The sequence below is a fragment of the Centropristis striata genome, chromosome 15 (genome assembly GCF_030273125.1).
Source record: "Centropristis striata isolate RG_2023a ecotype Rhode Island chromosome 15, C.striata_1.0, whole genome shotgun sequence".
Lineage (NCBI taxonomy): Eukaryota > Metazoa > Chordata > Actinopteri > Perciformes > Serranidae > Centropristis > Centropristis striata.
In genome coordinates, this window is record NC_081531.1 from 16,572,203 (window position 1) to 16,585,947 (window position 13,745).

The 13,745-nt window shown below is 38.5% G+C and overlaps 1 protein-coding gene across 1 annotated transcript in view; it reads right to left on the reverse strand.

Annotated features, from left to right (window-relative positions):
• Positions 1 to 13,745, reverse strand: part of LOC131986411 (F-BAR and double SH3 domains protein 2-like) — a 34,695-nt gene that overhangs the window by 7,070 nt on the left and 13,880 nt on the right. Inside the window, exons 4-13 of the mRNA XM_059351355.1 lie at positions 11,236 to 11,312; positions 10,318 to 10,462; positions 9,707 to 9,840; positions 7,724 to 7,778; positions 7,503 to 7,631; positions 7,292 to 7,414; positions 5,901 to 5,996; positions 2,773 to 2,889; positions 976 to 1,074; positions 1 to 97 (exon numbers count right to left, since the gene is read on the reverse strand). The exon at positions 1 to 97 is cut by the window's left edge and continues 56 nt beyond it. Of these exons, the coding sequence (XP_059207338.1) occupies positions 1 to 97; positions 976 to 1,074; positions 2,773 to 2,889; positions 5,901 to 5,996; positions 7,292 to 7,414; positions 7,503 to 7,631; positions 7,724 to 7,778; positions 9,707 to 9,840; positions 10,318 to 10,462; positions 11,236 to 11,312 (1,072 nt within the window). The remainder of the gene's footprint in view (positions 98 to 975; positions 1,075 to 2,772; positions 2,890 to 5,900; positions 5,997 to 7,291; positions 7,415 to 7,502; positions 7,632 to 7,723; positions 7,779 to 9,706; positions 9,841 to 10,317; positions 10,463 to 11,235; positions 11,313 to 13,745) is intronic.

The window sequence follows — 13,745 nt, forward strand, 5'->3', positions numbered from 1 at the left end:
CCATCACCTGGTTCATGGCGCTCTTCAGCCACGTTTCAACAGCAACGCCCGCCTGCCTCAGCAAGTCCAGACGAGCCTCTGCTTTCACCTTCACAGTCTGACATTAATGTAAATGAGTTAATTACAATTAATTAATTGTTTTGCATTTACATTTTGAGAAGTCAATTTTAGTTAGCATTCTCTTTGTTGACAAGTCATTTGTCTGCATTTCTTTTCTTCCATTTTGGGTCTAAAATAGGGCGGAGCAATGTGACAATACATATTATCAAAACACCCTCTCATTATTATATTGATTACATTTTGGTTATTTATGCTGCTCTTGGACTATTTGGACTACTTATTTATAGAATTGCTGGGAATACATGGTACGTATGTTGTGACATATCGTTCTTGGGATATGAAATTACCTATATCAGTATCAAAGATTTTTGCCATATCACCCAGCCCTAGTCCTGAATCATGTCCAGTCCTCCCACTTTCCTTCAGTCCGTGGTTCTTGCTGTTTTTTCATTATGTAGATTTACTCTACTATCTCTATTCATTGTTCATGGGTAGGGAGATCTTCTTTACCCCATTTCCTTGGGATAACTTTTTTCTTACTGTCGATATTTTGTTCAGATTCCAAACTTCCAAAATATTTTGACATTTCCAAAATATGTGTGAGTTTTGCTACTAGTACTCTCTTGCCAGTCTTTATCACACACTGTGGTTATGTCCCAACTATGCAAAGAAAAGTAGAAAGAAAGTTTATTCAGAGAACGCAGGTCAGACATCTTAACTGTGCTATTTTTTTGGGAAGTGTTTCACCTGGGAAAAAGCAAAGTTAAGCAGCATGGCTTAGTCAACTCATGACCCTAATCTATGGCATTTCATCTTTTTAACCAGTAGGGGGAGGACTGAGCCCACCTTAAGTAACAGGACACTGATTGAGAAAACATGCACACACGCAAGCACACACACTCATACACATGTTACCTCTGCCCTCCGAAGACTCTGCCTTGCCACCTCCATCTTGGTCTCCAGCTCACTGGTATTTTGTTCTGTTGATTCATGCGTCCCGTATTCCTCCAGAGCCTAAAAACAAATGACAACAATTACCAATAATCATCCAAAACTTAAAAACACAGGAAAGAAACTGTCGAACCATAAAACTATTGAAAATATTTGATTGAGCTTCACTGGAAACAGTGTGACTCATTTCTTTTGTTTCATGTAAACAGATTCATTTTCCTTTACTGGAAATATGTCAGTGATGAGGTTGGCAGTCACTTATCTTCATGGATTGACTTTCACAATAAAATGAAGGGGGTTAACGTCCAGAGATGATGAACTCTTATCCTGCATTGTGTTGATTCGTCATGGTTTCCTTCACACGTAGTAGATGAATTTATGGTATCCGGGTTTATGATTATCAAACTGACCTTCATTGTTGCTTTAAAGCAAAGGCCAAATTCCAGCTTAGTGGAAAAAGATATTGATCATTAACATAACTTTAATTTAATACTGTGTCACATCACATCACAACAGTAAGGCACCCACACATCACTGTAGTTTGTACATTTATGTTGGTTGGTCCTTTCTAATTTCTTTCATCGCAAATAAACATCCAGGAACAGAATGTGCGTGAGAATAATCACGTTTTTAAGTTTTAAAGTAATTCAGTGATAGTGGTCAGGAAATATATGGGTACATTACAAACATAAGCTGCTAATAGCTACATATAATATCATATTTTACTTACTTTTATTAGTGACAAAACATAGGCAAAATTTTTGTGAATCTTGGTACTGAACTGCAGGCACTTTACAGAGATCAGAGAGGAGTGGGTAAGAACGGTTATAAGTAGAGGTTGTAAAAATGTAAATAGTGCAATATGTATAGCACATGAGGCCAATATTGGAGTGAAAAATGTCCTGAAACTGCTTAAAGTTCAGAATGTTTATTTACTAATATTAATGTTTCAAATCAAATATTTTTTGACTGCAATTAGGCTGAGAATTATCTATTAGGATGTTTTTTTAATATAATGACCCTTTTTTAAATAAAAAAATATATATAATTTGTTTTTAACTTAAAAGTCGGGGGCACCTATTTACAGTGCAGTACAGTACATAGAGGGATTGGAGAAAGCCGACTGTAGTCTGGTTATGTAAAGTGGTATTTCAGGTTTTATGAATTGGGGTTGCACAAGGTTCTTTCTATAGTCAGTGTATTACCTGTGGTTCTTCAATTTGGAGAAACAGTTAACAGCTTCAGTTCCCCACCAAACTTCTGCCTATGTTCTATTCAAAGCCATCAGACATGACAAAACAGTAATTATACAAATGGTTAGTTTGTTTGTGTTATTGTGTAACTTTGGCAAATCCAAACAAACCAAAAAGTCACACGATAACAAACAAACTGATCAAGGCAGCGTCTCTCGTATTTTTTAGGTAAAAATATTGTTTTTGTCAATGGAGTCTTGCGGCTTTGAAGAGATACTAGATAACAGCTTTACTTCACTATTGGAAAGAGCTGTGTGACAGCAAGGTAAAGCGTTTTTTCTTTAAAAGGTGTCATAGTACATAGAAATGCATTGAATCCCAAAGAAGGCTTGAGTGGACACAAGTTGGCTTCTAAATGTTACTACAACATCAAGTGCACTACCACCACTGCTAAAAGTTCACAAACAAAAAAAGATCAGGTTCTCTTGTTTGAGAGATGTGTTTAGATTTATTCATAGGGCTAGTGTCCTACAACTTCATCTCTTCATGAGTTTAATCTGGTTCTCACCCGCTGGGTATGGATGATGCTCTTGTATTCTCGGGCCACACGGCTTGCCCACTTTCTCGCCTCTTTATCCAGACTGTGCTCCTCCGACGTTCCACTCTCCTTCTGCAGCTGCACTTCCTACAAATACAGAGACAAAAAAAAAGTATATATTTTTAACCAAGATAATACAGACACTTCACAGTATGTCAAACTACTGGTATATGAGGGCTAAACCCTTCACAACAGCTTAAAGTATTTCATGGGAGCCTTGTTTTGGGAGGCAATCCTTAAAATCCTACAAGGAAAAAAAAAAGTTTTTTATTCAATCCGGTTTCTTTGTACAAAAGAGGTTGTGTGTCCAGATAACACACCCTTTCCTAAGAATGACCTCATATAGAAACACAATTAATTCTTTGTGAAATGAATGGTTCAAAAATAAAAAAAATGTAAATCCACTAGAACACCTTAAAGAGGACCTTGTGGTTTCCCAAATGTCAATAAGAAAAAAACACTGTAAGTTATGTTTACTATGTCTGTTATGTCGATGTGGCAACTTCCTCTTGACATATTAAATGTACCTACTTTTAAAAAAAGTGCTCTGTATGAAAGACATACAGTACACAGGACTGGAGCATTTGAGTCAACGTCACCACTGTTCATTCAGGTCACTTCTGCACGCTGCATTTAGGTATCATCATCAAGGAAACATATTCATCTAACATTTATTTATGAACCCCAAAGTCCAAACCCAGCTGGCTCTCAATTATGTAAGTGGGAGGGACAAAAATCTGTTTACACTGAGAAACATTGAAGAGCCAGCAGCTTCACTTAGTCCACAAAGGCATGTTGGTAGGTCAAATAAAACCCTCACATCTCCATTAATTATGAACAGAGAAGAGAGGATTATGAATAGCTTACTCTAGCTGGTAAGCAGTGTAGCATTACCTCAGGTAGCCTTGTGATAACTGCCATGTCTCCTTATGATCGATAATCACTAATAATTATACATATATTACATCAGGCCAGTATCTGAGGGCATCAGCAAATTTGCTGTGCTACTCATGAGCATCCACACTAGAGTGGTGGAACTGAGCACATCGTTATAATTATTGTTCTTGGTGTGGACAGCCCTTTAATCTGCCTTAAGATGTACCAATCACTTATATTTCTGATTAATTCAAGGTTAGATAGACAAAGATAGCATTTAATCTTTAATCAGATTGGACTTTTCCTCTTTTATTAAGATTTTAAAAAATCCCTAAAATGTGAGTTAAGAGTTTTCCACATGACAACAGTAGTGTGTGTATGGAGGGAAAAGGCCTGGGTGGAGAGGGTCAGTGCACTCTGATGAGGCCCACTCACAATGCCTCCTTTTCACAGATGGGCCGTTCACAGGGCCCGGCCTACCTCCTGCCCCTCCCTCCCAGTTCAGCTCTATTCCTTACCGGATCCCTCTGTCTGGTGCAAGTGGTATGGAGGGAGGGAGGGAGGGAGGGAGGGAAGGCTCTCCACCACTAATGTTTTCTTTAGGAACAGGCTGCTGCTTGTTTGACTTCCAATGAAAACAACGCCAGCATTTGCAGTTTGAACAAATTGTCCAGTGTTGCCCAGTGGAGCAGAGGACCAGTGCAAAGGAGGACCGGACTAGTATGATGAGGAAAGAAGTGCGTTTGCCATAGCCTGCAATACATTACATTCATGTTCAGCAGCCACCAATAAACCTCTGGCAGATTTGAACACCAGGGCTGTCTTAAAAACAGAGATAAAATATTTTTGGACTGTCGTTGACATTTATAGTGATATTTAGTGTTTTGTAGAGGGCAAACATGCAATAAATGACCAGCATGGATGGAAAACTGCTACGGATTTCATGAACAGGTGTGCAATGCATAACAGATTGCACTCAAGCTAGTGCCCAGGACTCAGGTGGGATTTGCTGTTGTAGCTTTTATAGTCCCAAGTGTTTGTGCAAGGCAGCTGGGAAAGCAGATAAGGCCACAACAGCAATGGGCTGCACTGGTGGGAAAAAATGAAATAAGATTCAGATGAGCTAAACCAATAGAATTATTTTGTTCATGTTAATATGAACACACATGTTTAATTGGTTATTGCAGCACCTTGTGAGATGACGTTTAGCCGGGTTTGACTTTTCTGTCAGAGGTCCTGGCATATATTTCCTGCCGTGTCAGGTAGTAGGTAGGTAAAAGTAGTGCCAATGTTGCTTTGAACACAGCTTGACTGTATATGAGCCGTCTGAAAATATGTATATGACTGTAATACAGTATTGATAGTGATGCAATGCTGTCCTGTTGTGCATGGGGTCATTATGTAGATGCCTGTAAAGCCGCTTGCTAAACCAGCTACAAGAAAATTTCATTTTGTGTTTGAGGACTAAATCAAGTGTCCCCATGAGGAGCAGACTACAGTTAGCAAACCTCCCATTTTACTGAAGTTTTTATTTCACCTGAGCTTTGACTGCAGCTTGAAGGCGGCAGTGAAGCCGATATGGTTTTATCCATGGGGGGCTGGTCACTGCTAGAGGTCCTGCTGGAGTCTGACCTAAGTGATTATGATATAATGATTTTGCGGGAATCAGATCTGATGGCACTATAACATGGCTTAAGAAAACCGTCTCATTTGCTTATGTAGGTCACAAAGAGACATCAATATTTAGTTGAGTTTTAATAACCTCTGTATGATACAGATGGCTGAGATGTCAAAAGGTTATTTTTAGCAACCCAAGAGCTGTTTTTTTATGATATGGTTTAATGATGATGGTATCTTTCTGGTAAAATGTAAGAATATATCTGTAAACATATAAAATAGTGGAACATATTGAGTGATGGGCACTGTACAGCAGGAGTGGTTTGAGTAAAGTTTCTACTGATGTTTTTCTATTGATGTTTTGATACTTTTGTTCAGTGTGACACAGAATCACAGCTGTCCTCATGACAGAGTTTACAAAAAATGTTGGCCCACATTTGTTTTGATATTTTAGTCCATTTGTGCAGTCAGGGGCGGCAGAGGGTACTGACTTTAAATTAATCTATGCCTTTGTTAGAGTCAAATCAAGTCTGGGGACCAAAGGAAAGGAGAAAAAAAGCAGTAAATCCATCCCTACTATCGAAAAAACAACAACAATGATTTACCGTATCTGAGTCGATGGGCTGGTACAATAAGTCTGGAGCTTGCTGAAACATGAGGTTCTTCTGTACAAACAGCTGCTGGTGAAACTCCTGCAGAACCTACACATATGTGTGTTTTAAAGAAAAAAGATGAAATGCATGTTTAATTTTCAGCAGCAAAGTTGTTCCAAAGTGCAAGCTATTTATTAATGTCTGATTGATTGACTGACTTTACACCTTTATTGTGATACATGGCCTGGGGTTTATACAATTTATTTTTTACTCCTCAAAGACAAAGACATCAATCTCACTAAGTTATTAACAATTTAATAACTTTATCTGTAAAATGTTAGCCTCCTGAAATGGAACATGTATTAAGTGTTTCCAGATTGACATGCCGGACAGTATGATAAAACATATTCATGAGGTTCTTCATCTAGTCAAATCTAAATGTCACATTACACAGAGCACACATAAGATCTGCTTCAGGGGATCTGTGTTGACACATGAAGCACATGCACTGAAATGTAAGCTCTGTTGAAATCCCCTGCTTCCCTCTCTAATGATTTGTTCATTTTCTGGCCTGAGCAGAAACAAAATGCCACTGCAGCTCCAGAGAGGCAAGATGAACCTGAAAACACCAGACTGTAAGAGGCCAATGATGGCTCAAGAGCATGTAACCGAGGCCCGCCGAGGTAACTTAAACCTTCCAGTTAATTAGCAGGCAGGGAGGTAGGAGAGTTCAGCTCCTACAAAAGACACTGAGCAATAGTGATGTGTTAGAGATGTTGTGAACACATGATGGTCGGCGTCATGGGCAATTGTGACAGAATTTAATAGATCAGCAATGGATAAAATAAACCTGATCAAAAGCAGATACTTCCTTAATTAACTATGTGTTTTGTCCACCTCAGTGCATGGAGCACAGTAAGCTAATCGATAAGGTTATGAATAATGTGAACACGACGGTAAGCGTAGCCATGTGTAGTTGAAAACAACTGAAAGGATTAGTTTGGATAATAACTGACAACTCCACTGGAAAAAATTGAGATCGATAGATAGTAATTGAGATCGATCGGCATGCCCCCAGTTTGGAGAAAAAGACAGGAGTACCAACAAGTAAGCTAAGTCATGTACTGCTGTGGATGCATCAGTAGACCAATAGTCCTGTGTTCTGCAAGATAAAATTACTGTTTTTGTCAAAGGGGTCTGGAGGCTTTGAAGAAAACATAGATAACGGCTTTAGTTCCCTGTTGGAAAGGGGTGTCTGACAAAAATAGGTTAAACAGTGAAAACATTCTAAATATAGTGCCAATATCAGTTTAATTTTAAACTATATTTTATTGCTTTACCATGCTGCCAGTTATGTCTTATGTCATTTTCAGATTGTGTCTTGAGTTGTCTTGAAGACTTACCCCATTTGAGCTGTTTAAGAGCTGATTGAAGGTGTTGTGGACAGCCTGGTAACTTTCCAGCTCAGTCTGACACAGTGACACCAGGTAATCTTTCACCTGCTCATAGATTCTGCCATCTAAGACCTGCAAACAAATATACATATTTAAGTTAACAGTACACGTCTCCCTCCCACCATTCATCCACCCATCTATACAGAGTGTACATCCTGACCTTAATGCAGTCCATGAGGTCTGTGTCGTAGTAGCGCTGCTGGTGAGCGTTAGCGGCTGCTAGCGTGAGAAGGTAGTCGTTTCTGGCATGCGTGGCTTTGGAGTTACACTCGCTTCTCTTGGCTTTCAGCTGTAAGGTTAAAAGTTCACGACTGCTGATTGGCGACACCAAAATGTCACAAAATGTAGAGTAAGTTTTGTTTTGAATAGAATATCTCTTACCTTTACACTTGCCCTCTGAAGACTGGATCTGGACTGGAAGAGGCTTAGCTTAGACCTAAAAAGAAGCAATGGCATTGTTTGACTTCACAACGATAAGACTGAATTCCAACAGAAAGGAAAAATTTATGTTGCTCTGTTTTTATGTAATCAGGTAATTAGAGTAAATTAAGACAGTGGTTAAATTATTGCACCTCAATGACCTCCCGTCACTCTACAAACATTTAGAAGAATCTGTGTGAATGAGTAAACATCAGGCCAAGCTGTGCCTCAACTCGAAAATAAACTTTCCTGATGAGCAGAAAAATGTCTGCAATGTGGTGAGTCAAAGAGCCAGCTGTTCACGTTCTTCCAGGACAAAGTGTTGAGAAGAGACGTCTCCCTCAAGCCTGAATGCTAGTCATTTGTAAGCCTGAAACTAATGACTGTTTTCACTATCAATTAGTCTGCCGATGTGCAGAGTTTGACACTAGATGATGGTTTTCGGATTCCTCTTTGAGCATGATTTGTGACATAAACATTTCCAAAAAATGGTCAGGTATGCAGCTTTCAAAAGTTTGATGTGGCAACTTGAATCCATCAGAGCACAAACATTGAGGATGGACTTGTCAGTGAAGTAGGGCTGTCCCCTTTTAGTCAGTTAGCCAACTAATTGGATGGTTTAGTCTTAGTCAACTAAGATTTCTGTAGTCAGTTATTTCAAAGAAACATATACGCAAATCTTTGGTAAACACAAGATTTATAGTGGTGTTTGTGAGAAACTCAGTTTTATAGATTTGTCAACTAAATCAATTATTCAACTAAGACTTTCTTTAGTCAAGGACAGCCCTAAAAGAAGGCAAAGTCTTATGTCCAACAATTAAACATCTGAAAAACATTCTTTGTATTCATAGATTTTGGGGAGGAATGTCATTTTTGAGATCTTTATATGTCAGAAGGAGATCATTAACCAATAAATTGTTCAGTCAATGAAATGTCAGTCCATCATAATAAGGGGTGTAATAATTTGTGTTGTTCTGTACCATCACGGTATGGGGGTTCCGGCCCAGTGCATGCAGAATACACAGTATATAGATTGAAGTCTGCCTGGAAACTTCTAGCTGTTATTAACATATGCTGAGATTAGCCCCAGAAGCAGATTGGCTTGTGAGTCAGTTATACTACCGCAAGCACAAATCAAACACTGAAACTGGAAGATCCGCCTGCAGGTTCCTAGTCAGCTATAACAGAAACAGATGGTACAAGACAAAGACTGTTGCTTCACCTTTGTAAGCTATGTTACTGGAAACACCTTCAACATGTGCCAATCTATTCTATTCATTTTGTATTTTATTGTCACAGCAAAACAGATGCTTTCAGTTTTATAGCCTATTATTACCTGTTGCCTTTGGGGAAAGTGTTTGTTCAGTGCAGTACAGAAGTGCTGCTTATTTTTAATAATGAAAATATTTTACCAAAGTTGCCAGTGAACAAAATGCTCCCCTCCTGCTGGGCAGGATGATTGTGTCTTTGACACTTGCCCTACTGTCTGTTCTGAATAAATGAAAAGAAAGGGATCCTTGTGTATCCGTTTTTCCTCCTCGCTGTATCAAACTCGCACCGGACCCCTATGACCCCTATGACCCCTAATCATAATAACCCAAAGCCCAAAGTGATGCTGTTTTTGTTTGAGAACCAAAGACTATAATGAGTTTACTAAAATCTCAGACAAGAAAACACACCAAATCCTCACATACAAGAAGCTTCAAAAAGCTTTTTAAAATTTACTTGATCTTAGGCATTTCCTGTGATTGTTTTACAGGCCAATACCAGCCAGCAAGAATCAGCGTCAATGGATTGGTACCAATTTTACATAGTGTATTTGACAAAAAAAATGTAAAACAAATGTAATGTTTAATTCTTAGGGATGAACATTTTCTACTTTAAAAATGTAAAACTGTGAATCACATCACTATAATGTACCAAACATAATAATTTGGTTCATACTTGGCGTCCAGCTCTGCCTTCTCTCGGACAGCCTGTGCCATCGTCTCCGCCTCCTGGTACTTCTTCCTGCTCTTGGTGAGCTCCTTCACAGACTCCTGCAGCTCAGCTTGAACCACCGTCAGCTGTTCAATGCACTGAGGATGGAAAAACAAAACAAAAAAACAAGAGAGAACTTTACATTTATGGAAATTATTCTTCCTGGTATGCATCACCTGAAAGATATGCAAATTCCTGTGTGGTGAGTAACGCCATGATGGTCTATGGGATACAGGAGCTATAATGGTATCTCTTAAAACTTGAGCACAAACAAGAGCAGTATTGTAGGCTGCAGGCAGTGGAACATGGCCAGCATAGACCAGCACTATATTTCAGTACCGAGTTGAAGCAGACTCAGATCGCATACTCAGGAAACGTCACCTCCACATGTGCCACGCTTCATATCAGTGTGAAAACGATACTTTGATGATAGCAGCGATTGATGATAAGAGCAACTGCTGCAACTTCTGCCCTCATTTGGCAGGTTTTTTATTGCACCGTTTATCAGTATTAAACTGGTTGTTTACACCAAGTTATGACTGGAAAGTTATGACTCTAAGATCGACATGTATTACCTTCCTCAGCTGCTGTTCTTTTTGCAGTCGGCTCATCTTGGCTGGATCTGCAACCTGGACTTTGTAATTGTCACAGGCACTTATTCTGGACTGGGTGACTTGGACCGTGCCCTCCAAATAGGCTCTCCATACACAATACATGTTCCTAAAACATAAGATTAGAAAAAATACAGATGTTATTTTCACACCCTCAATAATCAAGAAATATTTTTGCTGTAATTGTAACCAAATGTTAATTTTGAAGTTAGGCTGCATTATTAGTTGGGATAAGATCATGATTTCTTAAGGCTTTGATACAATCTAATTCTTATGTGAAAATTATTCTGCTGTGTTTATATCAGCAGGGAGGTCGTCAGCAGGGAGGTCAACATTTTGAGTATAAAATAAATAAATAAAATAAATAAATGGGTCCTTGAGGACAGAAGTAGGCTCTGATCTACAGGTACAATTTGCACATAATTAGATAAAACATTGTGAATGCAACCTCTTTTTATAACTGGACAAGACCTCAGTGATTTGGGGTACAGGCATAAATCTATTTTCAAACATAAAAAGGAAGTGTAAAAAAGTAAACATGTAGGGTTTCATGCATTTGCTTCAGAAACTGAAATACTATTAAGAAAAACTAATAAATGGATTGTCATGAGATTTAATACAGACATTCATGATCCCAATGATAGATTTGTAGTTGTAGTGTTTTGTCTCCGAAACCTGTAAGATTAATAACATCCCCACAGGCTTGTCTGCATGAAGACAATATGGACTGAAATATTATAGTTTTTCGAAAAAATTTGGGTGAAAAAATGTAATCTCAATTCTGGGTGGAAAAAAAAAAAAATCAAAAGGTGACGGTGATGTTATGAACATCCAAGTATTCATTCAATTTAAAAAAGCTAACCCCTGATCAACAGCTGTTACCTGTGGTCTGCTTGTTCTTCTGTCAGACTGTCTGGCCATTCTCTTTTTAGATACTGATTCGCCAACTTTTGGAGGGCCTGGAAGAGAAGAGACAAAAGCATGGATGACCTTTCACCTTTGACACCAACACGCATTTCCTGTGTCTCATCTTCACATAGGCCATGCTCTGAAGACTGTGTCCCCCTTTGACCTTGTCCTATAAACCATCGGGCAGCCAGAGCATGCAGACCAAAGCATGAGAAGACAAACTTTAGTTTTTCGTCTTTTTAAAATCCAAAATTAAAAAGTCAACACTACATGGACTCGTTCACCTGTTAGCCAGGGTCTAGAGGCTGGCCCACTTGCTGGTTTTTATGCTGACGTAGACTACATTTTGTAGAAGAAAAATGTAATTTATTCAGACCACATTCACCCCTGGAGATATATTAGGTTCCTCCACCTCGGCCAACAGTGAGGTTAACCTTTGAAGAACCGAAATAGCAGGAGAGAGTAAACGAAAAAAGTATGGAGGATATCTCTGGTGTTCCTGAGTATATGTTTGGTATGTCAGAGAAATTACAACAGATTAAAGTGTCAGGAAGAGAGCATTCATTTTCTTTTAGCATTCTGCACATGACCTAAGTGGGATTTTACAAGTATGCAAGTAAAGACTCATAAAACGTCAGCTAATTGGTTTAATTGGCCTTTCTTTTTGGTTCTGGGTATAAAATGACTGTTTGGATTTTTAAACAGTCACTTTCAAAGTTGGTTGTAACAAAGAAATCATCACCATAATTATTAGGTTTCAACCACAATGAAGAAAACCATCAACCTTGGTGAAAATATGTCAGCGTGGCGCTTGAAAGATGTAGAAAACTATTGTTTTACATGGGATATGGAGGATGCAGCTTTTTTGAGCTGAACTTGTGCTGCTGACCAGAAGTTGGGACATCTACAACATGACAAACCGGTTAGAAGACATTTACCAGAGCTATTGTTAGAAGGAACGTATCTGCACTCTGGATTATAGCTCCCCAAAAAAGTTAGATAAGATAGAAAAAAGGCAACATTTAAATCCAACAGGTTCTTTATCAGGCAAAAAATCCAATATGACAACTAGAAAGGTTCTCTAAAATAAATAAAAAGTTGTATGTACAATTCATGATAGGTTTTTCAAAAACATTGGTCAATAATGACACATCATAAAAAAACTTTAACTGAACTATAAAGCTGAATTAAATTACCAAAAAATAGTGCATAGTGATGATGCATAGAAAAGCAAATAAAACTTATTTCAATATATCACTAATGGGGGAAATGTATGTAATACATGTAGGAAAATTGATTTATATTAATTGTTCCAGATACAAGCTGGCTTTCCACTTCATGTTAAAAAGAGACATCACTTTTTACATGTTTCTGTGGCTGTGCTTCTGCCCACTCAAGTGATTTGTGCTTTAGTGCCCATCAAGGAAATGAGCCCATCTATCCTTCCTCTGTGTTCACTGTGAAAAGACTGGCCCTGTCATGCAGTCCTGAGGCAGACGAGGCCTCGGATCTGAACTTGTTGGTCTTGGTGATTTTAGTGCCAAAGCTTCAAAAGCCGCTACAAACCCGGCCATTGTGGGATTCAGACAGAGACTGAGCTAGCCTAGCAGACACGCCTGAATAGTGTGATGGGAACAAGGGGAGGGGAGGAGGGGATGCGAGGACGAGGCAGAGGAAGAGCCACACAGAGGAGGACATTTTATCACAACTGTGTGATTTGAATAGCAATCGGCTAATTGCTAAAGCAGCTTGCAGGTGTAAGAGACCCAGAAAAAGGCGCGTAAAGAGAGAAGATTTGACAAAAAAATAAATAAATCAAAAGAGCGGGGTGTAACCAAAGGGGACGAAGTGTTCCAGAGACACTCTGACCCACTTTGATTCAACCATTGGCAGCGGGTGTCTAATTGATCACATAACCAGCAGGCAGCACAACCCAGACACACAGAACACCTTTCAAACTGAGGCACACAGTGAAAACATTTTCTTCACCTTCGAGTTGGAAGTAATGACTATTTTCCAATAAACCAATTAATTTTTGTCTATAAAAATGAGAATTTTTTTTTTGAAAAAAGTGCTCATAAAAATGTCTTAAAAAAGGTAATAACTTCATATTTCTTTTTTTTTTTTGTTCAATCAACTGTCTGAAAACCAAACATGATCAACTTATAAGGATATAAAAAGACAACAATTACCAAATTTAAGAAGGTAATGAATTATTCATATACCTGGTTCTGTATAATAATTTCAGCTCACAATAGTATACATCACCATATTGCTCAATTACTATATAAGAAAAATGGCCTGAGCCTTGAGATTTGCAGAATCTGCCATTCAAATAGCAAAGCATCAAGTGCAGGCACACATGGCTGGGTTACCAAACAGCTTCACTAGAGATAAATATGAAAAGGAAACTTCATAAAAGGCAAACAATCTGTGTAAGAAAGAAGATAGAGTAGATACTTAAAATATACTGAAATATATAT